The sequence below is a fragment of the Clytia hemisphaerica genome, unplaced genomic scaffold, assembly GCF_902728285.1.
Source record: "Clytia hemisphaerica strain Z4C2 unplaced genomic scaffold, Clytia hemisphaerica genome assembly, whole genome shotgun sequence".
NCBI lineage: Eukaryota > Metazoa > Cnidaria > Hydrozoa > Leptothecata > Clytiidae > Clytia > Clytia hemisphaerica.
The window spans coordinates 2,052,426-2,080,346 of record NW_027104175.1 but is presented as its reverse complement, the minus strand read 5'-3'; the positions used below and the strand labels follow the sequence as shown (position 1 = coordinate 2,080,346).

The following is a 27,921-nucleotide window of genomic DNA, read 5'->3' as shown; positions in this document are numbered from 1 at the left end:
AAGGCCATAAGATTTAAGAAAAAGGGAAAATCCCACGAAATCTTATAGCCGCAATCGATTTTGGATCCAAAAGTTCAATAACAGTTCAATAAGGCTCAAAATATGGGCTGGGAGTCTATAGACCACACCCAAATTGAGATGTTCAATAAAATCTAACTAATAGCCCAAAAGCCACTTTCTCGCCCAAACTTTAAAATGCTAAAAACGAGGAATTAACCAAATTTCTCAATATATTTCGACCGATATTGTCTCTGAAAATTGATCTCTACAGGGTGTGTAATTTCAACGACTTAATAAAATAGATAGACCAAGAACTTCATGCAATGGCTCTTAAAAATCTTTTGTTTTCTATTCATTTTGTATTCTTTCATCTTGCCGTCTTTCCACCGTCCGCGTAAGTCATATTACAAAGAAATTAGACTTTTTACAAGCATCTCTAAATGGTGTAAAATCAATTATATCGAATTTCTACTGACCATAAATATAATTTTCGATTTTTTTTGCTTACGTCTGATCGCATTTTTAATCATCTTTCTCACAAGATATTTTTCAATATTTTTCGACAACACTGTTGCGCTTTTCAGCGCATTTTCTTTAAGAACATAAACATTTTTGAAAGACTCTAACTAAGAAAATAGACGTGCGTTCATGGTGCGTTCTTAAGATAGAAAACACAAACACTATCCAAATACAAATGTTATAATTTTAACAATGTTTACTAATTTTTAAGCCTAAAAGTTTGACTTGAAATTAAGAACATATTCACAAAATTTAGGTCATGTGATCAATATCAACCAATAGCTAATCTTAAAAAAATACTTTTGCACGCGGAATGACATTTTAATGATGCAAAAAATCATTAATTTTTTTATCATTCTTACGCGGATAATTTCAATAGGATACTGGTCTATCTATTTTATTAGGTCGTTGGTAATTTCAAACAAAAAGAATTTTTTTCCGGTTAAAAATGTCCCTTTGAATTAACAGCCAAAAACTGAAGCGGCATCCCCCCCGTCAGCTCGCAACATTGGTACCCCCCCCCCGGAGTATCAGCATCCTCAAATTGAATAAGAAACAATAAAGAATTGGTCATCGACAAATAAGCTAAAACCGTGAGAAGTATGGAACCCATTTAACAGCTATAATTAGAGCAAATGTACGTTGGAAACCAAACATTTTACGAAATTTCAAACGCTCAATTAATCCATTCTTGCTCTTTATCAAAGTTTATATCTGGATGTATTAATGTTACCATTTTAGATAGCCAAAGCCAAATACTACCCCATTACCATTCATCGACATTACAAGATTGTCCAGATAAAGCATTCAAAATTTACTTTTGCAAAACTTAAAAGTCCTATTTGCAGGAGTTGAATAATCGCGTCATCATAAAACGCGCCCTGAAAAGAGTAGAAAACTTTCCCAGTAAAAACCTAATACTACTGGACATGCGGTTTTGTAGAAGGCTGCGATTCAGACTACTGGACAATGGAATCGTTATTATGCACAGTCTATACTATACTTTTACAAAAATGTTAATCGTAAGCATATTATTTCGATCAATTTCATTATTTACAAAATCCTACCGTAAAAAAATTTGAAACTAATTTTCAATCCCCAAAAGTTTCTCGTCCATTGATAAAAGTATTGAATGGTCCTAAAATATTATGTACATGTTTCAAAAATGACTTACCAAAAATAAACTTTAAAAATCTAATCTAAATTTCCCTATTAATATGTTGTCTCCTTGTTTCAACTCTACCCAATTTCTTCCTCCATCACATTTATTCAAATAAGGCTTCTTTCATGAAATCTAAAAGTTTTGGGTCCCCCAAAATTCCATTATGCGAGGCTCCTTTGATTGTTTTATAAGTGACGTCACTATTTCCATTCCACCGTTTGCATGCTTCTAAACTTCGATGGTTGACCGTTCCATCCCCGTCACCTGTTGTGATAGTCGGCGTCGCGTCGGGAAAATTGTCACCGTAAGTCAACACTTCCGACGTCGGAACATCCGTGCCGTGGACACAATACACTTTTATACCTGGTGCTGTATCGTTCCAGGATTTGGGCACAGATTTCAAAACTTTACTGGATATGGGATCACGGAGATCTTGGAATAAATTTTCATATTCATTGATGGTATAAGTTGCATTCAATGTTTTCACTACCACCTGAAACATAAGTTTGAAAATAACTATATTCCGTAGCAGTAAAAATATCTAAAATAATGAAAGCTTAAAAAAAAATGTTTCATGGCCATTTTACCTGATTCTCCGGCATTACCAGACAATTCTGGATTTTTTTTGTATGTAAGACATGATTAGTGAGATCTTGCGTGTGTCGCAAAAAAAAAGAAATATAAATACAATCAGCGTTTGATGTTTTATGAAAGTTAAGAATTCAAATTGTTGGTCAAATAAATATAGAAAATCTTCACTTTTTGTCATAAAGAAACGAGAATTTTTAGAAAAAGATGAAGAGAGCCTTACCATATCTTTGGGCCAGAAAGAAGGATCAGGAAAAATATAAAACAGAGAGGAGAACGTCTTTTGAAATCTTCTCAGCATCAGAGGCTCATCAAGAACCGAAGGGATTCCGAAACCGTCTCCTGAGATGTAGGCTTTCAAAGCTTTCGTCGACCCAGCGTAAGTTCCTGTTAAAAGAAAAACAATTTGTTTGAAAGCTCAAAGAAAAAGGGCGGGTTACATTTATAGCGATTCAAATAATCTTTTTTATTCTCATTTTCTCTTTCTAAGACGAAATTTTGCCAGATTTTCACGTAGGTCGGGGGTTTCACCGGGTCTGTGACACAGGGGTGTTCATCGAGACAGAATTAGAGTTATCCAGTAGGTAATGCAATACTTCAGAGATTGTGGACAGATGAATCATATTACATTTAAGTGATGTGTCTTCTGGTCAACTCGAAGTACTCAACGAATGTCATATACTAGATCAGTGAAATGTAAACAGAGAAGTTGTTTTGATACCTGAGACAGTGAACCACGATTTGATATATTTATCTTTCCATTCTTGCGAAGCTCCATGCAAGAAATGTAGTGTATAAGGAGCTCCCATGCTATGTGACAGCAAAAGGATTTTTCGGTTGCCGTTATCTTTGTATGTTTCTTCAATCAAGTTCTGTAAGCGTAACATGTAAAAATCAGCCGATCCTAAAAACAAAAAAAAAGTTGTTCTAATGGCGATGTGAATCTTGGAAAAAGAATACTTTTCCGCCAAATTTTCCTTACTCTCATCTTTAATTAAGGGCTCTGACCATAGTAAATTTTAATATTTGTCACGTACAAAATATTAATTTCTGCCTGATAAAGCTAACAAAACTGTGGCATGTTATACATTTTCTGTTACGTCAACTATCCTTGAGTCTAAAAATTTAAGAATCTCAAAGAAAAAATTTAATGAAGAAGAAAATGAAGACTTTTGCAACGAAAAGTATTTCAACTTTGAAAAGCTTATTTTCGGCGATAAAGAAATATTTCGAAAAAACTTTTGAGGTACATAGATGGTGTATCTTTTACCGAACTAAAAATATATTTTCGGAAAATCTTGAAAAAAGTGCTTTTTGACCAATTTTTCATAGAAAAACAGATTCTTAATAACTTTTAAGGGATTTGAGTAAAAAGCAATTTTTAAAGGCAGTTCTTTGTTAAAAGTGTAAAGGAACCTGAAACAAAACTTTTATGTTCAAATACAAAAATCTATTTTTTGAATATGGTCAGAGCCCTTAATAAGGAGCAGTTTGTTGATTTTGCGATCTATTTCCATCAATACACAAACCAAATGTCAAAATCTTTTTCCTTGGGATCATGGTCATTTCCATCAAGTTTGAACAAAAATAATGATTTCAAAAAGTCAAACTAACACCCGGCACCCGATCTTCTCTATGATATTGACACGGAGTGAGTTAAAGGAAAAACGTAATCTACCTGGATCATAACGAAAGTCGTAAGGCGCAGCACGGAGTGTTTTCCCACGAACATATCCGAACTTCTTGACCAAACCATTCACTAAAGGGTAAAAGTAAACACCAGGTCCGTGAACAGACGGGTCTAACCATTCAATAGCCGTTGTGTTCCCAAAGTCTGGACATTGCGTGAAAACTCCAGGAACATTTTCCATCCGTCCGTTTTCTTCGTTCCATTGCAACCTGGAAAGAGATTTATTTGTTTTGATTTTTACACGCCTGTCTCAAAGTAGTTTAGGTATAAACTTATTTCTTTTTTATGATTTTTGTTTTTCAAAGAATTTAGTGTAAAAAACACAGAAGATTTGGGTTTTTAACCAATACGCTTTATCATTTTTAGAAATAGCGATAAACTTGCAGTTACCTGCATCAAAAACAAAAATCATAAAAAAGAATAAGTTTGTACCTAAACTAGTCTCAAAGAATCAGAATTCAACCCCAAGATCGTGGGAAAACACTGTCAATCAGTGAATCAAATTGAACTATTCCAGGGTTGTTCACAGCGGCCATCGACCTGCCAAGCCAGTGCATTAAAAGTCAACCTCAGTTCAGAAAACTTGAGTTAGAATTATATTCCTATCTCATCGTATTACAAAATTCAATGCCAATATAATTGGAAAACACTACCAATGGTTAATTCTAATGAACGATGCGACGACTGAAATTTGCCAAATTAGTTCGTGAAAAAAATAATTTCTGCTTGCCGAAATTCAAGATAAAAGTGGACATTCTGATAAAATACTTACTTGAAATTTTCCACCCAACAGTCTTTAGCCCATGGAAGCAATTCCTCGATGCTGAGCCATATAGTGAACCAATCACTGGAACTTTTGTAACAGTAAATGTGTTTGGAAGAACTTTTATTCAACTTGGCATTGATCTGACTCCCGCCGATTCCTGGTACTAAAAGTATAGAAACACATGGATAGATTATGATTGAGATGTAAACACCATTGAGGTTATTGACCAGAGTATTGGTCTTTGTAACGGATTATTTCTAACATTTTATTTTCAACATTTTTTTTCTAACGTTTTTATTTTAAGCCAATTATTGGAAAGTTTTGCAGTAAAAGCGTTATATCCCTTTATTAAGTTAATTTTCTCAGGAAGATTTTGCAATTAGAAATGTAAGATAATGCTTTCTCAACTTGGAAAGTCCCACAAAGAAATTAACGTTGTCAGCCCTCGTTTAACTTTGAGTAAAAAGTATTTTGGTCACTTTGCAAATTAAACTTTTAAAGAAGAGACAATCATTAATGAAAACTTAAAAAGAGCCAAGTTATAATCGAAGCAGATTCTGCTAGTATAAAAAAACAGTAGTAGGAAAAAATATGTAGGCTTACCAATGACAATAGGAGTGATTTCTTGAGCATCTGTTAGTGTTTTATCAAACAGACAACATAACACAAAGACCAGTGAGCAGAGGTATGTAACTTTCATTGTGTTTGTCGTATGTCTCTACGAGGGATATAAAGATAAAATGTGAAATTGATGTGAATGAGGTAGGGTTTAAAAGTTCATAATCATGTCACAGGCAATCCAACATCAAAGGTCAAATTAAGGCATTACTCTCTGTAATAACAAAATGCTAGTAGATTTACAAGAGATCTTTCATGCAAAGTAAAATAACATTTGATAATTTTACCCTCACAACTCCTCACGACGCTCTTTTGAGATCAGCTTTCTTCAAATCTACATGTGCCAGCGAATGTTTTTCTTTCAAAGTCACGACGCCGTCATATGTTGACTATTTGGACACACGCAAACCACAAAATAAAACATTCCCTAAGTCAATTTAAAAAAAGTTTGAAAAGAAATAAACAAACAAAAAAACTTAAGGCTTAGGGACACGAGAAGTTTTTTTCGCATGCTCCATCTCACTAACACAAGAAAGAAAGTGCGTGTCCCATGGTTTCTTTTTTTTGTTTAATGAGACAAAAAGTGATGGAAATAACCAAAAGACACGCTGATTTTGTACCTGGGACAATGGAGCAAAATTGATTCGAATCAATTTTGCTCCATTGTGCCAGGGACAAAAGTGAGAGAAGCACAAATGTTATTAAAAGAAAAATGTGGTGGAGACACGAGAAAGTGTTTCATGTTGTTGGGATGGAGCATGTTGCATTGCACCAACGCGAAAAAAACTTCTCGTGTCCCCAAACCTTTAGACCGTATATAATTTTTGACAATGAAGGAGGCAGCTTATGTGACTTTCGTGCAATACTTTGTCCTTCTATTCAAAACAAATTTTTAGTCAACAAAATGTTTATTTTGAAAATTACGTTCAGTGTTGTTGGAAAATGCATGTCACAATTCAAATCTTCTGAGTATTTAATAACTTATGATGAATAAAAACTTTAGTTGAGAGAAAACTTTGGAAAGTTCGTTTAAAAATATATTTTTCTATGATAGAAAATTCCTGCTTATTTACACAATGGTCCGTCCATTTAAATACGTTTTCAAAAAGTAGACAATACTGACTAAAAATATACTACATGTTTTAAATACTAAACAACAAAAAATGTTAAAATAATAGTGAAGTACGGTATATAGATTAAAATGAATTTACACAAATGTATTAAAGATATGAGACTATCAATCTTCACTAAGAGCTTTAATGATGGACCTGATGAGCCGAGCGTCACCCAAAACACCATTATGCTCACCTCTAGAAAATTCTTCATAAATTATTGGTTGTTTTTGTTTTTCCCTCCACAACTGACACGCTTGAAGACTCCGCAAGTTCACCGTCCCATCCCCATCATCAATTGTTATGTCCGGTGTGTAATTCGGAAAATATCCTTCTCGGTAATTCAAAACACCGGGAGTGTCCTTACCACTCCCGTGAAAACAAAACATTTTGACGTTAGGAGGTTTTTCTGACCACGCTTTAGGAGTCTTTGCATAGATTTTACTTGCTAGAGGATAACCCATGTCTTTGAAGAGGTCGTCGTATTGGTGTACTGTGTATGTCCGATTCGACGTTTTCACGATGACCTGGATGAAAGTACGAAAGGTTGTTAGGGAAAAAGATAATCTGTGAGAAAGACATATAGTGATACATAATAGTATCGGTAGATATTTCGCGACGACGAACGGGCTTCACATGGCCTTCGTTCGCGCTAAGTAGGAAAGTAAGGTAGGCTTTCCTCACGTAGTCTACACACTTTGCTTTGAAAACGAAAAATAAAACGGAAATTCGCTCTAGCACCAAAGTTGATTTTTAGGGCAAGTCTATCTTCTTTTTGGGATAAACTGTACAAAATAGCATAAATGAAGGCTTAGGGGAAACTAAATTCGTCGTCGCAAAATATCTATCAATAATTAACCTCGCCATCTTTTACAAAATGAGTCGTACTAAGCAAATTAATACTTGATGTATATCACTTCGAATAATTCAGTGCTCTAGTGAAATGATGTGCCGAAAAGCTACAAATAAGAAAGCTCAAAGACTGCTCAGTAGAATTATGTAAATTCTTTTGCAGCAGTGAAAATCAAAGACCGTCTGAAATTTCTATTGGCATAAAGACTATACACACCTCATCCTTGGCCCAAAAACTTTCATCAGGAAGGATGTAAGGTAAACTACTGAATGTTCGTTGAAAAGCTCGCAATGTGATTGGATAATCAAGCACTTTGGGAATACCAAATCCATCACCAGATATGAACGCTTTCACAGCTTTCATAGAACCTCCGAATACACCTAAAAAGAATATACACTAATACAATAATGACCAGTTAGTGAGGGGTGTATTGAGAAATATTACCCAAGGTCAAGTAACGACCACGCATGTGCGAGAAGGCAAGCTGAATTCATGATATGCACCATTGCAATGTCTTCCACGGACCCAACAGCTGATTGGTTGAAGGTGACGTATTGACTGATTTTACGTCACTTACAACCAATCAGCTAATTGGGTCCGTGATGTAATGTCAGAAGACATTGCAATTGTGTATATCATGAATAGATTACATTACAAAATTTGAGGAAGCTACATTGCATGCGGTTAGATCCAACAAAATTCGAGGTTAATCCTTCTTCAACACTAAAATAATATCCTCTTTGTAATACACTAATGCCACGTGGGAAAGGTTATGATGTCATCATGTTTAAGACCTGGACCACCAAGACGAGGAAGAAATAAGCAGAAGAGTATGAGCCAATCTTTATAATAGCTAGAAGCCACTGTAACGAATAAGTTCATCTGTTTTTGTTTATGAATGAACATGATATTCATGATATGCACCAGTGCAATGTCTTCTGACATTACGTCATGGAACCAATAGCTCATTGGTTGGAAGTGACGTAAAAGCAGTCAATACGTCACTTTCAACCAATCAGCTATTGGGTGGAACGGATGACATTGCAATGGTGCATATCATGAATACAGTGATCAAAGCAAAATTTTTACACAACAAATTAGCACATTCTTGAAGCTTTAGAAAAGCCTATTTACAATACGTCTGAGACGAAAGAACTTTCAATATTTCAAATAAAAGTGGCGAACATCAAATAAAAGTGGAACTGTTCATACCAGAAATAGTGGTCCATGCCACGATATATTTTTCTTTCCATTCTTCAGTTTGTCGATGAAGAAAGTTGAGGGAGTAAGGAACACCCATGCTATGAGAAAGCAACATAATCTTCTTCTCTCCATTCATCATGTACGTCTCTTCAATCAACTTCTTCAAACGATCAAAATAATCACCAGCATCTCCTGAAAGATTTCGAATTTCAAATTTTCTTATTGCTATCTAAATGTCATATCAAAATAAGCCTTATACAAAATTCTTTTAAAACAATTTAATGGTCGCCGATTTGATGTATCATCATGTAACAATGATTTTCAAGAAAATTGACACTCATAATAAACCATACAGTCACATACAAAAAATCCATTAAAAAATCCCAACTAGAAGAAAAGATGAAGTAAATGAATAACATCTTACCAGGATGGTAGCGGAAGTCATACGGAGCAGATCGTAAAGTTTTTCCACGCTCATAACCCAGCAATCTGGTTAATGAATCCACCAAAGGGAAGAAGTAGATACCAGGTCCATGCACATAAGGATCCAGCCATTCGATGCCAGATGTGTTTCCAAACCCAGGAATTCTGGTGAAAACACCTTCAGTATTTTCCATTCGATCTTCCTTCTCGTTGTAAGTCAGCCTAAACAAGAATAATGCCTTTTTTTAATAGACTGTTACATCCTATTTAATCATACAGGTCCTTAATTCTGAGAAAACTCTCACCTAGAAAAAAATCAATGTTTGAATATTACCTTAAGGGAAGAAATTTTTGCGAGAAGAAATTTTCGCGGAAGAAATTTTCGCGGAATTTAATTTCGCGAATTTGGGCATAATTCGCGAAATTAAATTCTGCGAAACACACCAAAATGGTTAAACCCCGAAATTAAATTCTGCGAAACACAAATATTCTCACAATTAAAAAAATCACCCCTAAAATTGGTCTTTTTAGGGCAAAATAGGGCTTTTCGTAGACAAATAATTCCCTCAACCGCGAAATTAAATTCCGTGAAACTTTTGAAATTGGCTCATTCGCGAAATTAAATTCCGCGAAATTTGCCATTTTGAAACTCTGATTCGCGAAATTAAATTCCGCGAAAATTTCTTCTCGCGAAAATTTTTCCCTTAAGGTATTATTTATGCAAGCTATATTGCTGATACACAGTTACTCTGTTGTGTTCAGGCGTTGCAAGTAAAGGATTAACAAAAACAGGCGCACAGACTTCAAATGTATAATTGCCATCCTGAGTAGGTTGAGGGAAACATACCAGGTGAACTAGTTTTTGGCAGAAAACTAATGTAACTACCTTCCTAGAAATTGAAATTGAATAATAAACACTAAAGATAATCTAAAAAATTATTTTTATTAGTTTACTTCATGTTGTCAATCCAACAGTCACGTGACAGAGGGAATAATTCTTCGATGCTCAACCATACTGTGAAGTAATCTTGATATTTCTTGTAACACCAATAATGTGTGGAAGCATTGCGAGAAAGTTTGGCTTCGATTTGACTGCCTCCTATCCCTGGAACTGATTAAAAAAAAAATTCTTCATTATTTTGATTGATACATTTTAACATTATACTCTTGTATTAATTTATGAAAATTGACCACAGTATAAAGAATTCGTTTTAATTAAAATGAACTTCTGAGCTAATTTTGTCCCATTCAAGTATTTCATTGAACTTATTTATTAATCGAATGTAACAAAATTGATTTAGACGCAATCTTATAAATGAAACAATTTTAAGTTGAAGAAAAACCTACCAATAACAATTGGATGTTTGATCTCAATATGAGCAAAAGCCAAACATATGAATGCAATGGATAGTAAACATTTGAAGCAAAGACTCTTTTTGTATATCATTATCTGTAAAATAGTAGCATTTTAACATGAAAACATTAGAAAACTTGATTCTTTGTAAATCTCCAAGTATATAATGTTAAAGTAAACAGAAGTAAAAACTAAAATTCTTCCTAATAATTCCAGAAAGTCTATTAATAGACGATATTGGCTTAACGAATTCTCCTCGAATGATTACTATATTGACTTACTAAATTTTTTTGCGCAATGCATCATGGGTAATCATTCGGGGAGAATTTCGTTAAGCCGATATCGTCTATTGATATCCTCCAGGCAATGAGTCTGACAGTTTGCAATAAATATTATAACATATTTTCTTTTCTTTCACTATTGTTTAGGACAAATTGTGTCAGTCAGAATTTGATTCAAGTGAATGATAAACTTATAAATCTATGCATATAGTGTTTTGTTGTTGCTGTTGATGATTACATCTCCACAGTCCTTTAGGGGATTGCACTACCTTTTTCAGTGGTACCAACTCAAACGCATAATAGGGTGTTAGACTCACCCATTTCCACATTGTCGACATGCAAGTCTTGAAAATGTTTTTTCATAGCACTTTCCGATTTTGGGAAAACAGTTTCCCAGATATCACAATTTTTGAAAGAAAATTGCTCTGATTTCCAGATTTTCGGAAATAGTTTTCCTCCATTTTCTAAATTTTAAACCTGTTTGACGTTTACTCACAAGCTCTTTTTTTTGCTGTGGATTTTCATGTTCATAAGGGGTTTCCTATCCTTTGAAAATTGACTGGAGTAAACGCCAATCTGAATTGAATTGAATTGAATTGAATATATTTTCGCTGCAACACAGCAGGATAACCCCTTACAAAAAAAAATGAAGATTTCTCTAATACAATGGGGAACCTAAAAGAAACTGAACAATTATTACAGAACTAAAGAAAAAATGATTAAACGATTATCATAATATTAATAGTGACAACAAAATAATGAATATAAGAAATATTTTTACTTTTATTTTATGACAATTTCTTTGAGTAGTTTTATCTATAAAGTTCTTCCTGTTACACCCACCCCTCCCACCCTGGGAAAACACACTAAGTTCACGCACACACAATACACGCACACACAGACACACAGACACACACACAAAGATTATTCGTCTTCAGCTTTGTATTTGTCTAAATAGAATTTTGTAGCTAAAGATTTTAGTTCATCAGTAATCAGAAGCCTCTCAGTGCTTACTACTGGATGAAGGGTACCATTTATAAAAGTAGTAATATGACGTAATTTTAAGCCGTGTGAACCAATCAAATAGCTTCACGGAAGGGGTTTCCACTGTCGGAACGGCATTCGTAATAACCAATCAGAATTGTCTCAGAAACAAGAACAGGTCTACTGAATAATTACATCACTCTAAATTTGCCTTTTTAGGATCCCCTTCCCCCTCGTCACGTTTTTTAAATGAGAGCCCCTAGCGGGACGTCATGATTTGTGAAATAGACCCTAATCCGAAAGAAAAAATGAAAAAAATGAAATAAAAAAACAGGGTGAAAAACAGTTGAAAAACAACTTTGACAAATAGTCTAATCTTCATTAGGACTTTTCTTTCGTAAAATAACAATTAAAATTATAAACAAAGTGTTTTTCTTCATAAAAAAGCAACTTCAAATTTTTTTACCCTGACGTCACGGTCATCAGACAAGTACCCTTCCTCCTCCCTCATTTTCATATCACGCTCCGTCACGAAAGGTACGAAGGACTCTCCCTCCCCTAGCGTGTGACGTTTAAAATTATTATTGAACGCTCCCACATATAATATAGTATGAAAATATAAATGTTTTCTCCTGTCAGACCTACAAACAAAAAAGAGTGGCCGAATTCTTTTTCCTCTTAGAGAGACGATGTTACAATGAGAAGGTAGCAAATCTTCTCTGGGTCCCTCTGTCTTTATCCTGGCTTGGGACAGGCTGATATATATATCAAGATTACGGGATTTCGAGTACTGGCGGATTTTACTTTTGTTTTGAGTGGTTTCATTTTGGATTTCAAGCCAACATTAGCAACGGGGTCCTCGCCCATAGTTACAGGGGTTTGTGCAAAAAACTAAACATAGAAAATTTTCCAAATCCCCTATTTCAATTTTAATGCGATGAAAAATGAAACTTTTCTATGTTTCACTTTTTTGCACCTCTATTCTTCAAAATGAAAATATTTAAGAATAATTAAGTTATTCTTTTTTTCAATGATTTTTTACGGCACTTTGTCGACTCTCGCATCAAATTCCCGCTTTCTTCAGTAAATTGAAGATGAGAAAAAACATGGGATCATGGATTGAAACAAATATGAAGGGTGGGATTTTATTTCTCTCCAGGGATCACTATCAATGTACATCGTACATGTACACATGTGTTGTGTCAACTTGTCAGCATTGTATTGTTGTAAAGGAAAAGATAAAAGAGGTAAGACTAGCCTAGTTTCTAATCCTGATATAGGAGTTTAAGTTTAGACTGATAAAAGCAAAGTCAAAGTCTTTGAATCTCTTTGACAAAGAGAAAAAGAGAAACCCTACCAGCTACAGGAAGTCCTAAATCTAATCTGAAAATTTTTTGCGAAGCGAATTTATGAGCGAAGCAGTTTTGCTATATTGTGCACGTACCTTTAACTTCTATCCCAAGCGAAAATTTGCCATAAAATTTGCTATATAAATCACATCTTCAAACCGATGATTTTATCAAAATGACCTTGAATGGTTTGCCTTGAAGCCACGAAAACTTTCTCGGTTTGGTAGCTAGGACTGCGAAAAATGCTGTTTTAAAATGGCGTACCCGAGCAGTGAACAGCGACAAAATTACCGGAAGCCGAAAAACGGACTTAGAATCTGAAGTTGATCAAATTGCCGCGCGGGCGGCACGCATCTAAGCAATCTAAGCAGTGGTTCTTCGGTTTTTAATGTTTATTTTGCTGTTAAATAGAAAAAAAATAGTTTGAACGGTGACAGAAAGGATCTTCATCGTCCCTTGACTTTTAACAGCAAGTATCAAGTATCATCAAATAAGGTCAATCAATGAGAGGTTTTTGCAAGTCGCGCGGGCGGGAGGAGTGCTCTTTTAGTGAACGAAACTTACCTTGCAAAACCAAGTGGATATTCTATGATAAAGAAGTACGGAGGTAATCAAATTTGTCGAATTTGTCAAGAAATAAATCAAAACTGCCGAAGAACCAACAAGCCATCTTTGTACTAGACGGAATCTTTGTACATTTTTGTTTTTGTTTTATTTTTATGTTTTGTGATGATTTCGAAAGACGATTCTTAATTCGAATAAAAATGTTCGATTGTTCGACGAATATCGTTCGATTTTATTAAGGCACCATTTACACTAGAATAACTAGAAGGAAAACAAAAGAGCGATGCGCGGGGCAGCGGCGGGTGTTGTGCCGCCGTGGATTATGTATGTAATGTGTTTGGGTCATTAAGGCTCTTACGACCCTGTCTCTATAGCGGCTTTATTAGAAGAGGGTTTTTAGTGAGTCCCCTATTTTGCTAGCAACTTGCGAATTGAGGTGGAGTCTGGATCGCTTCGCAACCCTTATACAATACGGCTAGTTTCTGTTAGATCTAGAGAGGAGACAAGTCAACAGATATCTTCTGACCTTGACCATAGTTTTGATGACTGGTCTTCTTCTAAAATTGAAAATTGACACGACCTTGACACACCATCCATCCATCCGATCAGCTGATTAAAAATTTTTTTGTTTATATTTTTATTTTAAAATGGTAGATTAGCAGTGGTATCTTTTCTAGCATATTTCAAAATGACAAAAAGTTTCCCGATTCGGGAAAAAATCGGGATATTTTCCTTAAAAAGCAGTTTTTGGGGTTTGCTATTCCAACAACAACATCGAAAATTTTCCATGTGCGATTTTTTTCAAGACCAACACACACATGCATGGTTATTTGAACTTTTAGGTATGTTTTGGTTGTTCCATTCTTCTCTTTTTGGTATCAAATTGTTTAGACATGCTATCTCTGCCCTAGGGGATATATGCATTCGATAATTTTTTCCTATCAATAAATGAACAATCTATAATCATAGACCTTTTTTCAAAGAGGCCACCCTGTTGAATAATTATGTAGTCCAGCAGAAAAACAATAATAAAACCATGCATAATTATTACAATATGCATGATACAGTAATTATGCATGGCTCTATCATTGTTTTTATGGCTGGACTACATAATTATTCAACAGGATGTCCTCTTTGAAAAAAGGTCTATTTGACATTATACGTACTTTGACATCGTCATAAATTTTTAATTTTTGATAGAAAGGAATGGGAGTACCATTCTTTTGTGGAGTACTCCTTTGAAAATTCTGTAGCGAAGTGAATTTATCTCCTTACAGAAAGAAATATCTGGAATTTTTTGTGTGTTAAGTGGTTTAGATTAATTACATGTCAGTGTAGACCTATCTCTTCACACAAAAATTACGGGAAACGCATGTTTGGACTTACTTTGTACCCTATGCTGCACTCAAGCACTTAAGACAAAGTCCCGCAAAGGCGGGACAAAAATCAGTTTTTTGAAGTTTGCAAAAAAACGCCACATAGAAGATCTTTCAAATTCAGTATGTGAATAGAGCAGTAAAAAATACAACTTTTCTATTTTTCCTTTTTTTTGCAAAAGTTCTAGGAATGAAAATAAAGGGATAATGATGATTGAATACTATCCATTGATGACCCGCAGCACTATCGTAAAGCTAGAATCGCTTCGCGTACTTTTCGCTTGAGAAAATGATTGACAGATTGAAGTTCTCACCCGCGCTGGAGTTCGCGGAGCGTTTTCGGCTCAATCCTTGAACCGCGCTAAAAATGGTAGACTGAGCTGTGGTAGATCATTTCGATGGAACTTATTGGAATGTTTACAAGGCTCTTGACAGAAAATCGTTTGTTTTATTGTCAATGATGACAGTGCGGTTATTAATTTTGTTAGATCTGACAAATTGATGTTTGTAAGTGCACTTTATAGTTTTGATTCCCATTGACAGTTACATCAATATGCCTTCTTACCTGTCTTTAAAAATATAAATAAAAGTAATCACGGAAATGGACGCGAAAAAAAAAGACATAAGTGTGAGAACAGAGTAATCAAACTCGTTAGAAAAAGTACCATTAGAAGTCATAAAAAATCAACCTGAATAAATGCAATCGAAATTCCAGAGAACTTCATAATTCCCCAAACAACATTACATTACTATGTCAAACTCCCATCACATAAATTTTACAATTACGTCAGAGTAGACTACGCTCGCCACCGAAGAGGTTTATTTGGAAAGGGTAATTATATTTTATTGTTCGCTTCTTTTTTAAAGATTTGCCGGGTTGGAAAAGTATGAATTTCTTTGTACATATTTTACCTACCCCAAATATTTAGGAGGCGGAGTTTTAAATGAATTGTCAAGTTGACACGAACGATAAATGTATCAAGGTCTGTTTTATTTACCCCCTGGTGACTTAACAAAAGAGACTTAACTCGATGTTACAATCCAGTTATTGAAAGTTTGTGTCGGCCTTTTTATAATGAGCGAGACATACGTTCTCTGATTACGCAATTTTCATATTGACATTTTCGAGGCATTTTGATGTAACTGATTGAAGAATCATATTCTGGTTTTCATGTTATTAGATGCTGGTTTAGAGCTTTAGGTCTACACTGTATGTTGGTGTCAATGCAAAACATTTTCAAGTATATTTAAAATTGTTATAAATATGAAGTGATCTAAGTGTATTTAAAATTGATGTAATGTTTGAAGTGATTTATTTTTTGTAAGTATGAAGTGATTTATCTTTTGAAGAGAACAGTTTTGATATCATTTAGTACGTATGGAAAGTTTCAATAATTTTACAAGTTTGTTAATTTGAGCATTTTATATACAAGTTTGTTAATAGAGCGTTAAGAGGTGTTCAGAGGTATAAAGACTAAGGAACCTGGGACTTGAGTGTATGTTACAGTGCCTTAGTCATCACTCAGAGGACCCTTAAGATATCATAGGTGTATACTTTATACCTAGAACATTGATGTAGAAGATTGCAAAGAGTATTTAGATAAATATATATTCTTACCAGGTTTGTTAATTTTTTGTGAAGCCATTTTGTCTGTCAGGTAATAAATTTGAATGAGTAAAGAAGGGTATTAGTTGATTAAGATTTTGGTTTTATAGTATAGTAGACCATGCGTTTTTCGTAATGTTATTGTTTCATTGTTTTATTTGTGATTTGATTGGTTATACGACCCTCGACATGGCCCGAGAATTCTCGGGCCTCTTCGGGCCATGTTCGGGCCGAGAGACCCTATCAATTCTTTTGGCCCGAACATGACCCGAGTCATTCGGGCCATGTTCGGGCCATGTTAAATGTTAAATTGATTCAGCATGTCCAGTCAAACAAAATAGTACGAAATAAGATTTGCCTGTTTTGTTTATATTGCTCAAAAAAACTTTACAAGCTTCCCGTGGACACGCTTCAGTTTAAAACCAGGACCAGTTTACTAGCAAATATTTCCACCCTAAGTATATTTATAACTATGTTTTCATACCAAATAAGACATTTAATATTTATATGAATTTACAACATTCATATATTTAATATAGTTAAGAGAAACCAAGTTTTTCTCAAAGAAAATGTTAAAAAAATTCAGTCCTGAAATTACACGCCTGTTTAAATCATGTTTTCAAAAATTGGCCCGAATGTGGCCCGTGCCAGCTCGGGCCATACTCGGGCTTTACGCGAATTCCAATAAAAGTTTTGGCCCGAGAATTCTCGGGCCATGTCGAGGGTCGTTTGGTTATTTAGATCACGTGAGTGTGATTCTTCATTTTTATTGGATAAAGTTTTCTTTTGTTTGATAGAATCGTGTATTCTGAATAAATGTGTGAACGTTTTTGGTATGTTTTATTAACGTTTTTTGTATGTTTTATTAACGTTTCTTGTATTTTTTATTAAGGTTTTTTGTATGTTTTATCAAGGTTGGTTTGTGGACGATATTTTTTCTTTTTGTTTTCAGTGTCGTGAAAATTTCACATGTTTTCGGTTTCAAAGTGGTTTTACATTCTGGTGTTAAATTTTTAGAAATTATTGCTTCAGCTTTTCAGTATGATTTTTTATATGGGTATGGATTTTTTGATTAATTTATTGAGCTAATTGAGCTAATCGATAATTCATGTACGTAAATTAATATATTATTTTCGTTTCAAATTCTTTGTAGTTGATTTTGGAATGTGACGGTCAGTCCAGACAGTACTAATCAAACGTTCGATTGTGATCGAAGTAATCAACAAGCCGTATATATATAAAAGTTCATGGTGGCCAGCGACCCTTGAAATCCTTGAAACCCTTGAAACACCCTTGATTTTTTTGTTAACCTTGAAAATTTCCTTGAAACCCTTAAAAGTATGAAGATTTTCTGAAGACCCTTGAGCTATAGAATTTACACCCTTGAAACCCTTGAAATTCAGAAATCTGGAAGGGATTTTTGTTCATCAAGAACTTTTAAAATGCAAAATTTTCCCCACTTCGTGGGGATAAAAGTGAATAACCTAATGATTGATTTTCTTTATCTAGATCATTGCACATTCTATGGTGTTCCTTCCATTATTTAATTTGATGAATCTTATGACTGACATCTTTAAATTCTTTTTAGCAGTTTTGTCAAAGAAGTCACCTACTGTACTAGCATTTTCATTTTGTAGTTATACTATATTCTCGTTATCTAATGTTAGGGTTACATCTACATAAAGTTATCTATCTTATTTATTTTGTATTTTTCAAATCAAAACCTATCAAGTCGTTCACTTATTGCCCAAAGAATGATTTATGACCACATTGAAACCCTTGAAAATTGATGCAAAATGACCCTTGAAACCCTTGAAATGGGCACTAAAATATGGCTGGCCACCATGAAGTTGCAAAGCAATCGAGGCAGGTCACTAAATTAGCAAGTTGCAAGCAAAAAGATAGAAAGTATTGAATGAGCCCGATAAGTTCTTTTTTCTAACGTTATAGGGGTCTCACCAAACAAAAATGATTTATACCTTATTACATGAATATAAGTATGAAATTTAACGACCTTGAAATACGACCCGTTCGGGCCTCTTGATTAATACTTTTTAAAAATGGCCCGCGCGTGGCCCGCGCAGTTTCGGACCATGTTCGGGCCAGATTTTCGAAAACTTGCTACGATCGCGCGTGTAATTTCAGGACCCAATATTTATATTTTAAATTCCTTATTTTAGCAAACAAATTTAAAAATCTTTATTTTTATTCAAATATATACCGTGAGAGTGGGTAACTTGCATCAGTGGAGGCTAACATGCATAGCCCTAAAATGAATGACCTGGCTGGTTATTAAAATAAACTATATTCAGCTCCACTCGCAGCTCTACTCTACCATTTTTGTTTTGATTTAACTTTGTATTTTAATGACCAGAGGGGTCATTTATTTGAGGGCTATGCATGTTAGCCTCCACTGATGCAAGTTACCCACTCTCACGGTATTGTTCAAATATAAAAGTTAAACATCTATTTTCCAATTAAGTTAGGAAAATTATTAAAAAGAATGATTTGAATCTTACATAATATGGTCTTCTTTTTATTCTTTATCCCGTTCCCTTTTCTCGTGGTCTTCTCCTATTCGAAACAGAATTTTTCTGGATCGTTTTTTGTACTGTTATACAACTTTGTGAATCAAACTGGTATTTGGAACTTTGAATTTGTCTAATGAAAATATTTAACAATGGATGATGATAAACCAGGAAAGGTAAATAAAATTAAATTCTACTATTCCTATGATGTTCCTTTAAAGACATGGCCCGAACATGGTCCGAACAAAATGTTCGGGCCGATTCAATAATACTTTTTTGTGGCCCGAGCATGGTCCAAACAGGCCCGAACATGTTCGGGCCATGCCGTGGGTCGTCTTGAAATTAACATGAAATTTCTCAAAATAAAAGGGGCGCGCGTTTCAGAACTCCTAATACTCATGTAAAGGTAAGTAAAAAATATCCGAAGATAATTTTGAAATCGCGTCTTTTGTTCAGGAAAGTTTTTCCTAAAGTAAATTATTTTTAATTTTGGTTTTTATTTTTCTCGACTCATTTTACTTCCGGTTTTAAATACCTCGTGTTCGAAAATCGAATTTTCGAATCTTTCGAATTTCGAATGTTTCAATAAAAACAAACATTCAAATCCCCCTTGCCATAAATAGTTTTTTATTTGTTAGAATTCCAGGGTAGACAGACTTTCCTCAGTGAATGATTGGTGACTCGATGATAGTATTCATGGTTTCAAAGATTTTTACATGTAAATGTTGATATCAAATATAGTCTTTATTCCAGAGTCCCTTGCATGCAATCAAAACCCAATCAAAGCAAAAGAATCATTGGGGTCAAGCACTATCCGGTTTAAACACCAGTAGGTCTATTGAGACAGGGATGTGAAATACGGAGGAATTTAATCTTTAATAACCATACCCAGCTACGAGTTAGAAATATTGTATCAAGTTACATCATTATTTACACAAAAATTCAAAAGTTTAAGTTCTATAATTATAATAAAACTATTAGTGGTATAAAATCCTAAAGATGAATATATAAAGAAAAACCAGAGAAAAAGAACTGAAATTTAAGAAGATTCCTATAATTCCTTCAACCAGGGTTTGCTTCAACAATCAAGCAAAAAACCTCAACATTTTTAAGGGCTGTATTTTCCAAAGTGGTGAAATCTATAGGGTTTTTTAATCTTAAATCTACTGGTAACTGGAGACAAATGTTTGACAGTGTTTTGATAACTGTCAAGATTTGTTGATGGATACATATTTCGATATTTTACAAGTCATTTTCATTTCCGGTAATTTCTAAAATCCTTTTTAATACAATCATATGTTTCCTTAATAGTTTATTCTGGCCATCAAATGCATATTTAATAACAGCAAGCAACCAAAGCCCACATATTTTAGAGCAGCCAATATATGTTCGTCCCCATTTTAAAGCATGCAAAAAGTCCAAGTTCATGTTCTTGCTCAATCTCTTACTTCGCTTCGCAAAAAAAGTTTTTTCACCACGTATGCAGGTCATTTTTCAGCTTTCCTTTTCTGGAAATGACACAACAACTCTGTTGAGCCTGTCTTGTCAATGAAACAATAAAAATTTCCATCCTCTTTCTTCTGTTCTTTCTCTTTGCTCCAGTTTCAGCTTCTTTTCAACCAACATCTTACACCTCTTCAACTTTTTCAAAACATTCAACGTTTCATTTTTATTTATCACAAAAAAGTAAACATTCGAAATTGGAAAGATTCGAAGGTTCGAAAGTGTCTGTGTTTTCAATGCTCGAGTCAATGCAGCGACTTCTTAAAAGGGAGCACCATGAAAGCAGAGAGAAAGTTTGAGTTTTTTGAACACTTTGACCGCGCGCTGGCTTTCCGAACCAATCAGCTTTCTGATATAGAGCGGGAGTAAAGAAGCTAATAATGTACTGGAACAACGGAATATCTTTTATTGAAATTGCCCTGACTCGGAGATTTTCGGCGCCGTAGAGTGGTTCTTTTTCTTGACGAAGCCATCCTAAGTACAATCTACCAAACCGATATTGTAACGCCTCTTACCTGGACGAAAACAACCGGGATCAGAATATTTAATCCACATTTAACAGATGGGACAGGACGGGAACTAAATTTTCGTTTTCGTCTTGCGCTCCCCTGGGTATATAGAATTTAAAGGTACATGCACACTATAGCAAAACTTCTTCGCTCATATATATTCGCTTCGCAGTAATGATTGATAAAAATCGAAGGTGATCAGTGTACAGTGACCACTTATTGATTCTATCCGTGATTAAATACTCACTCAACTCCAAATTATGGCATTTTGTTCGACCGTTTCGAATCGTTCGATCGTTTCGATTACTGTTCGATTATATACTTTCAATTACTCTCAATCATATTGAATACCTTCGATTGTGTTGGATATATTTCCTGTAGCAAAGCGACAGAATCTTGAACCGAGATTATCTCGTCCAATAAAATACGAGACTGAGGTTATTTCGTCCAATAAAAACACGCGATTTACGTGCGAAAACCACTTTCGCACGCGCAAAAACCACTTTCGCTTTCTCCGACCAATCAGAATGCGCGATATGGGTTATTTGAGGAAACCCAGGGCCAGCACACTCAAAATGGCAGGGAAGTACTGATGCACAAAATCATCCATAAATCTATCGCTATCCCAGAATCATTCCTACCAAGTAGAGCAAGATATATAAACTGTATCAGTTTCCAACAAGTACATGGTCGCATTCTGGCCTACAGAAACTCATTTGTACCTTTCACTGTTAATCTTTGGAACGATTTAAAACCTGAACTTTCAAATCAAAAGTTGAAAATTCTGGCCAAACCAACGTAATTTTAATTTATATATACATTTTTGCATAAAATCAAACATTTAAATAATTTATTTTCAAACTCTCACAAACACAATATTTAAATATTTATATCAATTTTTACCCAATTAATTTAATTTATATAACTATTCTCAGCCTAATTCTAGTCTTCCTGAGCACCTTTGATAATAACTTCTAGCTATTTCAACTTAGCCTGCTTGAGTCTTTTATGCATCAGTACTTTACACTAGTTTAGCATTTTATCCCTATTACATTTATGTAACTTATTTTTAAATAGAATTAATTTTTAGCAATTGTTTCAATCGAGGACTCTCCCATTTCAAACTTTAGTCACTACTTTACAACCAGCTTTTCTTTATCTTTGCATATATACCTCTTTTGTTTTTGTTTGGCGTCTTGTTGCATAGCTTCAGTCAGGTTTCTAGCTCCCCCCAACAAAGTAAGGTCCCCCCAACAAAGTAAGGTCCCCCCAACAATTTAGCTCCCCCAAAAAAATTGCCTTGTGCTAGGTCCCCTAACACTTCAGGTCCCAAGATAAACAAAAACAAAAACATTGTTCTCCCGCCCGCTACTCTAATTCAGCCTACTCTAGCCATTTCTCTAATTTAGCCTACTCAAGCTATTTCTTTGTGTCCTCTATTAGTGCAAAAATTTTACATAGGTTATTTACTTTTTATTTTTATACAATCTTATAATTTGTATGTATGGATAATGGGTCTTAGGACCTTTTGATACTTAACCTTAACATATAGATAGATAGATATGATTCTTATTGCTTCTTTTTGTGGCTTTTAGGTCAATGTTTTTGGTTTTTCCAAGGTATCTATGTAATCCAGATTTGTAGCAGAACATTGTACATCTATTCTAATTGGTCGCCGGGATTTCAAACTTTTGAAGAAACTTTTTGTTAATTTAATCCATCTCCCGGACCTCCCAAACCTCCCATAGCTAAAAAGTCATTAGAGAAGTGTACAGAGAAGTTTTGATCTTTGTACACTTCTCCAGTGACCTTTTAGCTGTGGGAGGTTTGGGAGGTCCAGGAGATGGATCCTTTGATCTCTGTACACTTCTTTAATGACTTTTTAGCTTTGGGAGGTCCGGGAGATGGATTCCTTTGATCTCTGTACACTTCTCTAATGACTTTTTAGCTTTGGGAGGTCCGGGAGATGGATTCCTTTGATCTCTGTACACTTCTCTAATGACTTTTAGCTTCGAGAGGTTCGGGAGGTCCGGGAGATGGCTTCCTTTTATCTCTGTACACTTCTCTAATGACTTTTTAGCTTTGGGAGGTCCGGGAGATGGATTCCTTTGATCTCTGTACACTTCTCTAATGACTTTTAGCTTCGAGAGGTTCGGGAGGTCCGGGAGATGGCTTCCTTTTATCTCTGTACACTTCTCTAATGACTTTTAGCTTTGGGAGGTTCGGGAGGTCCGGGAGATGGCTTCCTTTTATCTCTGTACACTTCTCTAATGACTTTTAGCTTTGGGAGGTTCGGGAGGTCCGGGAGATGGCTTCCTTTGATCTCTGTACACTTCTCCAGTGACTTTTTAGCTTTGGGAGGTTTGGGAGGTTTGGGAGATGGCTTCCTTTGATCTCTGTACACTTTTCTAATGACTTTTAGGTTTGGGAGGTTAAGCTGTGAATTTCAGAAACCATGAATTTGACTTAAAATCCTTATGTAGCAATTCACCGTAGTGCGAAAGGAGTACATTGCATCAAATCATCAATACATTTTTCAATTGTCGGCGTAACCGCTTAGCGTTGTGTACATATATGTATATATGTACTATCTATGATACAAACTTTTTTGTCATGCTTGTTTGTCATCTGACAAATGATGTCACATCTCTACAATGTTCTTCTACCAGACCCATGTAATCAACTGGTTATCGAAGAAAACAATGGTTATCGAAGTTATCGAAAGTAATCAATAACAATCAAAGTACTCAAACAGTCAGGATTAACCGCCTAAATAGGAACAAATTTTTCGATTTCACTAATACTCTTATCTAGGATATAGGTACTTATCTAGGCATATTTTTTATTTTAAGGTTAGAATATTTTAGAGATTTTTATTTTAGACTAAAATTAAAAAAAGTCGCATGTATCAATTATTATCTATGTTTTCATTTAGGTATTTTCTAACTGTGTTCCAAATTTCAGAAGGATTCATCAATGCGGTATTGAATTATTGCATTTTAAAGTTTCCAGGCAGATTCCACTGCTTATTAATGGTCAATTCTGGTCTATTTACACATCAAATGGCGTTTTTTTAGTAAAGAAAGCCTTAAAATATTCCTATTTAAGATATTTTTTTACAAAAGCTAAGATTTTCCACCCTTCCACCCACCAAAAGTGCTGATTTTTTGGAAAAAGAAACCACTTTGTATTATTACATCTATTAGTCATAACTTGAACATGCGACTTTATTTTAAAATGAAAAATTTGGAGAAGAAGGAAAATGTTCCTAGCATAGAATAAAAAATATGCCTATATTATAAGTACTTGTATCTTAGATAGGATATTTTAGAAATCAAGAAATTTGTTCCTATTTAGGCGGTTAATCCAGACTGTCGAACAGTTATTGAGTCTTCGAAGGGTTGTTAAGAAAGTGATCGAAGACTCAATTGTTAATTGATAAATGGTCGTTCGATTACTTCGATCATTATTGATTACTTCGATAATTGAATTTATCGATTAGTACCGTCTGGCTCAGTCAATCAGGCTGGTTTCCTTTCACTTTAATTTTTGATAAATAACGAGCTTGCTCACAGGACTTTCTAACCCGCACGAGCAAACCCGCACTTATTGGGAAAAACTAAACTATTATTATCTTTTTGTTTGACAAACTTTAACAAAAAGGTATCCAAACAATGTTTACTTGTACTACCAATTCTATTTTATGTTTATGGAAGTAAATTAAAACCCGCAAATTAAAACCCGCAAATCACAAATTTTGCCAATTTTCACCAAAACTTAGAAAACTTAGAAAATGGAAAATAAAAGAAAGGGATCCAAAATTAGTTAATAATTATCCCTGATGTATGGTCTTTTTCTCAATTTCTTTTGACCACTAAAATTAGTTCCCTTAAGGTATGCACACAAAGTGTGAGCTTATTAAAAACAAGTATCAACTCTTTTATTTGTCTTTGTCTAAGGAGCACTCGTCTACAGCTATTTAGAATTTATTAGTTGTACATAAAACATGTTAAACAGATTTGTTTAAAAGTCTAGGGTGAGATAATTTGAAAGCTAAAATTCGAGAATTTCATAATTCCAAGTTTGGGGGACTTTGAAAAATGAACTCCTTCTTGTGACAAATAATTTGAAATAAACCAGCTGCGCTGGAAGCTCCGGCTTAAGAGATTAAAAGATGTGAAGAATGAGTTTGTTGAGTTGTGTTTAGAACGTTGCCCACAAAGTAATAATCAGAAAGCAAAGTAATAATTTTATTGCAGAGTGAGTATAATAAGGGAAATAATCTTAATGAATAAATAAACCAGCTGGAAGTTGAGCTCTTCTAAGTGATTACACATGCAATTTCTTGCCTAAAGTGCCAACCCAACCCCCCTCCCCACTCATCCCCTGACTAAAAAGTACTGAATTGGATCTAAAGGAGATAAACGTTTAGAATTGTCAATATTTCTAAGTTCTTATAAATTTATATTTTTCTAAACTAGCCAATAGCCAAGCCATAATGCGCCCGTTGTTTGATTGTCCAGACCGGGAGAAAAATAGCCTAAATTAGAGGCCACGGCTTTTAGCTAAGCATTATTCTGTTGGGATAATACTTGGAGGAGGCTAGGATAAATCAAATAAAATGGTAGGATAGTGTGTATGTAATAGTGGTATCTTTCATAACACTGTGAAAATTTCTCCGATCTTGTTTAAATTTACACAGGAATTGTGTTTTAGTATCCTTTTTTGAATTCCTACAGTGGTATGTTTGGAAAGAATCTGTCGGGCTTGAAAAATTAAAAGGAACGGTCGCTAGTCGCAATGAAATTACAACAAAGTCCAAAAATGATCATTTTCAGCCATAACACTGTCTGACTGTGAAAATTTCTCCAATCTTGTTCAAATTTACACACAAGGTGTGTTTTAGTATCCTTTATTGAATTCTCATAGTGATATGTTTGTAAAAAATCTGTGTCGGGTTTGAAAAATCAAAATGAACGGTCGCCAGCCGATGATGAATGCAACAATAACAAAGTCCAAAACAGGATCATTTTCAGCCATACATAACACCACAAAAACTACTCAGATTGTTTTCAAATTTACACTGTAATTTTAATTTAGTATTCTCTTTTGAATTTCAATGGCTGTGTGTTTGAAAGTTTCATTGTCAAGTTTGAAAATCCAAAAGGGACGACCACCAATATATCATCATGAAAAATGACATTTTGAAATTCCTTTCTCTGAAAAGTACTTTTACCTCATCAAACTCTGCCCCGTGATTGGTTTGTAAATTTTTCACTGAGATTTGCCAGAATTTGCTACACAGTCAGCTAGTCCACTTTCAGCAGCCATCTTTTTCTAAATACTTTCTGCCAATCAAATCACAGTATTATCGGAATCAGATAATCCGTTTTTATTAAATCGGAATAGATCATCGGATAAGGTAAACAAACAAAAAATGTAATGACCATCGTCGGACGAGAGAGAATTTAAGGCTCCTAGGCCGGAGCAATAAGCTCTTGTCTTTTTTATCAAAAATGTAAAAAAAATGAGGGGAGAGCATGGCATACTTGGAAAACCAAGTGCTATAATATGACCTGAAGTAATAATTTTAGTTTAGCATAATTATTGAAGTATGAAAACAATGAAAAGAAAAAGTGGTTCTGATGGAGCTGCTAAAGTCAAGTTTAAGAAGAAAAAACCTCCAACTGATGAAACAAAGGTTTGTTTTTTATCATAATCTCCTTCAGTTTTCTGCAACAAAGAATTTCCTCCCACCCTAGATTAACTTTCTGGTAAAATATCAGTGTTGTTAAACTGTGATTTTGCAAACAAGGTTATCAAACTGCACACTGAATATGGGAGAAAAACTATGAATGAGAAAGGGTCTTTCATTGCATTGTCAAGATAGTAACGGGAATATTTTAGTTTAATCTTTGTTTATCCTCCCTTCCCTTTAAAGGTCGCAAGTTTGGAAGAAAGAGAACATCAAAAGACGTCCATCTACAGAGCACCAACAAACGATGAATTAACTCAGTTGAAAGAGAATGAAGATCTGTACAAGAACAACATATTTCGCTTACAAGTAAAGCCAAGAAACATTTAACCAACATTATTTCTATTCTTTTTATCTTTTAAGCGATTTTTTAGCGAGTAGGAAATAATAGCAGTGGAATGATTCTGAAAAATCCATCCTTAGGTCTGTCAATCCTTCAAAACATGATATTTACAGTTTTTACCAGTTTGAGAAAGGCGATATGCAATGTATTATAATTATATTATTATCTGCTTTCAGATTCAATACCTGCTGGAGGAAGTTCGTTTACAAGAAAACAAACTAGATCAAATCAACACTGTTTTGCACTCCATAAACAGCTTTTTGAAGCAATTACCATCACAAACCCAAGAGTATGAGGTAAGTAGAAAAACATATCGTATAAAAAGCAGAGGCTGTAATAATGGGAATATTATCTGCAATTTGTTTGTATCCAAGTAAGGTTTCATTTGGAGAAAATAATTAGTTCGAAAGAAGAAAGGAGCCTTTTCAGAATCATTGAAGATGTCTGATTTGCCCAATAAATAAATCCTTGATTGATTACTACAGGTATGTAATAACAAACCATTACCCCAAACCGTTACTTTTCAATATAATTTTGTTTTCCCCTTTCAGCTTTCATCCAGTGATGCTTCACCACAAGGAGTTCATGTTCCCTTCCCAGATATCATCAGTCAATCCAAAATGAAAGGAAAATTTTGTTTTCACACTCCCTCTGAAATCAAAGTTGTTGGTAGCTTTTTATTGAAAACTATGATCAAAGCGAATCATTCAATTGACATTGCTGTACAAATGCCACAGGTTTATATTTCCACTAAACTGTGACTGTTTTTAGAATTTTTGTCAGAAGATTTGTGGAAAACTTGCAAACATTTAGTTTTCCGTAAGGGTAACCCACA

General features: G+C 34.5%; 3 protein-coding genes across 4 annotated transcripts in view; 1 reads left to right on the top strand and 2 right to left on the bottom strand.

Annotated features, from left to right (window-relative positions):
• Positions 1-1,497: 1,497 nt before the first annotated feature.
• Positions 1,498-5,661, bottom strand: LOC136814464 (lysosomal phospholipase A and acyltransferase-like). Its single transcript, XM_067071016.1, has 7 exons — positions 5,631-5,661; positions 5,329-5,443; positions 4,732-4,888; positions 3,948-4,168; positions 2,991-3,173; positions 2,493-2,656; positions 1,498-2,174 (listed from the first exon to the last, which is right to left on the bottom strand). Exons 2-7 carry the CDS (start codon positions 5,423-5,425, stop codon positions 1,785-1,787), a joined length of 1,212 nt encoding a protein of 403 aa, XP_066927117.1. The 5' UTR covers positions 5,426-5,443; positions 5,631-5,661; the 3' UTR covers positions 1,498-1,784.
• A 706-nt stretch (positions 5,662-6,367) lies between these two features.
• On the bottom strand, positions 6,368-10,414 carry LOC136814433 (lysosomal phospholipase A and acyltransferase-like). The gene is made up of 6 exons (XM_067070980.1): positions 10,282-10,414; positions 9,889-10,045; positions 8,936-9,156; positions 8,521-8,703; positions 7,525-7,688; positions 6,368-6,982 (listed from the first exon to the last, which is right to left on the bottom strand). Exons 1-6 carry the CDS (start codon positions 10,379-10,381, stop codon positions 6,581-6,583), a joined length of 1,227 nt encoding a protein of 408 aa, XP_066927081.1. The 5' UTR covers positions 10,382-10,414; the 3' UTR covers positions 6,368-6,580.
• A 3,773-nt stretch (positions 10,415-14,187) lies between these two features.
• The window catches only part of LOC136814446 (nucleolar protein 6-like), a 39,006-nt gene continuing 25,272 nt past the window's right edge, over positions 14,188-27,921 (top strand). Inside the window, exons 1-5 of one of the 2 annotated variants that reach the window (XM_067070995.1) lie at positions 14,188-14,308; positions 26,588-26,689; positions 26,930-27,052; positions 27,263-27,382; positions 27,638-27,823. In XM_067070995.1, coding sequence (XP_066927096.1) covers positions 26,603-26,689; positions 26,930-27,052; positions 27,263-27,382; positions 27,638-27,823 — 516 coding nt within the window. In that variant the 5' untranslated portion in view covers positions 14,188-14,308; positions 26,588-26,602. Of the gene's footprint in view, positions 14,309-26,567; positions 26,690-26,929; positions 27,053-27,262; positions 27,383-27,637; positions 27,824-27,921 lie in introns of those variants that run through there. The other variant, XM_067070994.1, reaches the window with a different exon arrangement.

What these genes read in the sequence shown, in the direction of transcription:
- LOC136814464 (XM_067071016.1), bottom strand. Translation starts at nt 5,425, where the DNA reads ATGAAAGTTACATACCTCTGCTCACTGGTCTTTGTGTTATGTTGTCTG. An exon ending in CGACTTTCGTTATGATCCAG is followed by an intron (nt 3,174 to 3,947) that starts GTAGATTACGTT and finishes TTTTGTTTTTAG; the next exon opens with GATCGGCTGATTTTTACATG. An exon ending in CTTTCTGGCCCAAAGATATG is followed by an intron (nt 2,175 to 2,492) that starts GTAAGGCTCTCT and finishes CTTATGTTTCAG; the next exon opens with GTGGTAGTGAAAACATTGAA.
- LOC136814433 (XM_067070980.1), bottom strand. Translation starts at nt 10,381, where the DNA reads ATGATATACAAAAAGAGTCTTTGCTTCAAATGTTTACTATCCATTGCA. An exon ending in CAAACATCCAATTGTTATTG is followed by an intron (nt 10,046 to 10,281) that starts GTAGGTTTTTCT and finishes TTTTTTAATCAG; the next exon opens with TTCCAGGGATAGGAGGCAGT. An exon ending in TGTTGGATTGACAACATGAA is followed by an intron (nt 9,157 to 9,888) that starts GTAAACTAATAA and finishes ATTCTTGTTTAG; the next exon opens with GCTGACTTACAACGAGAAGG.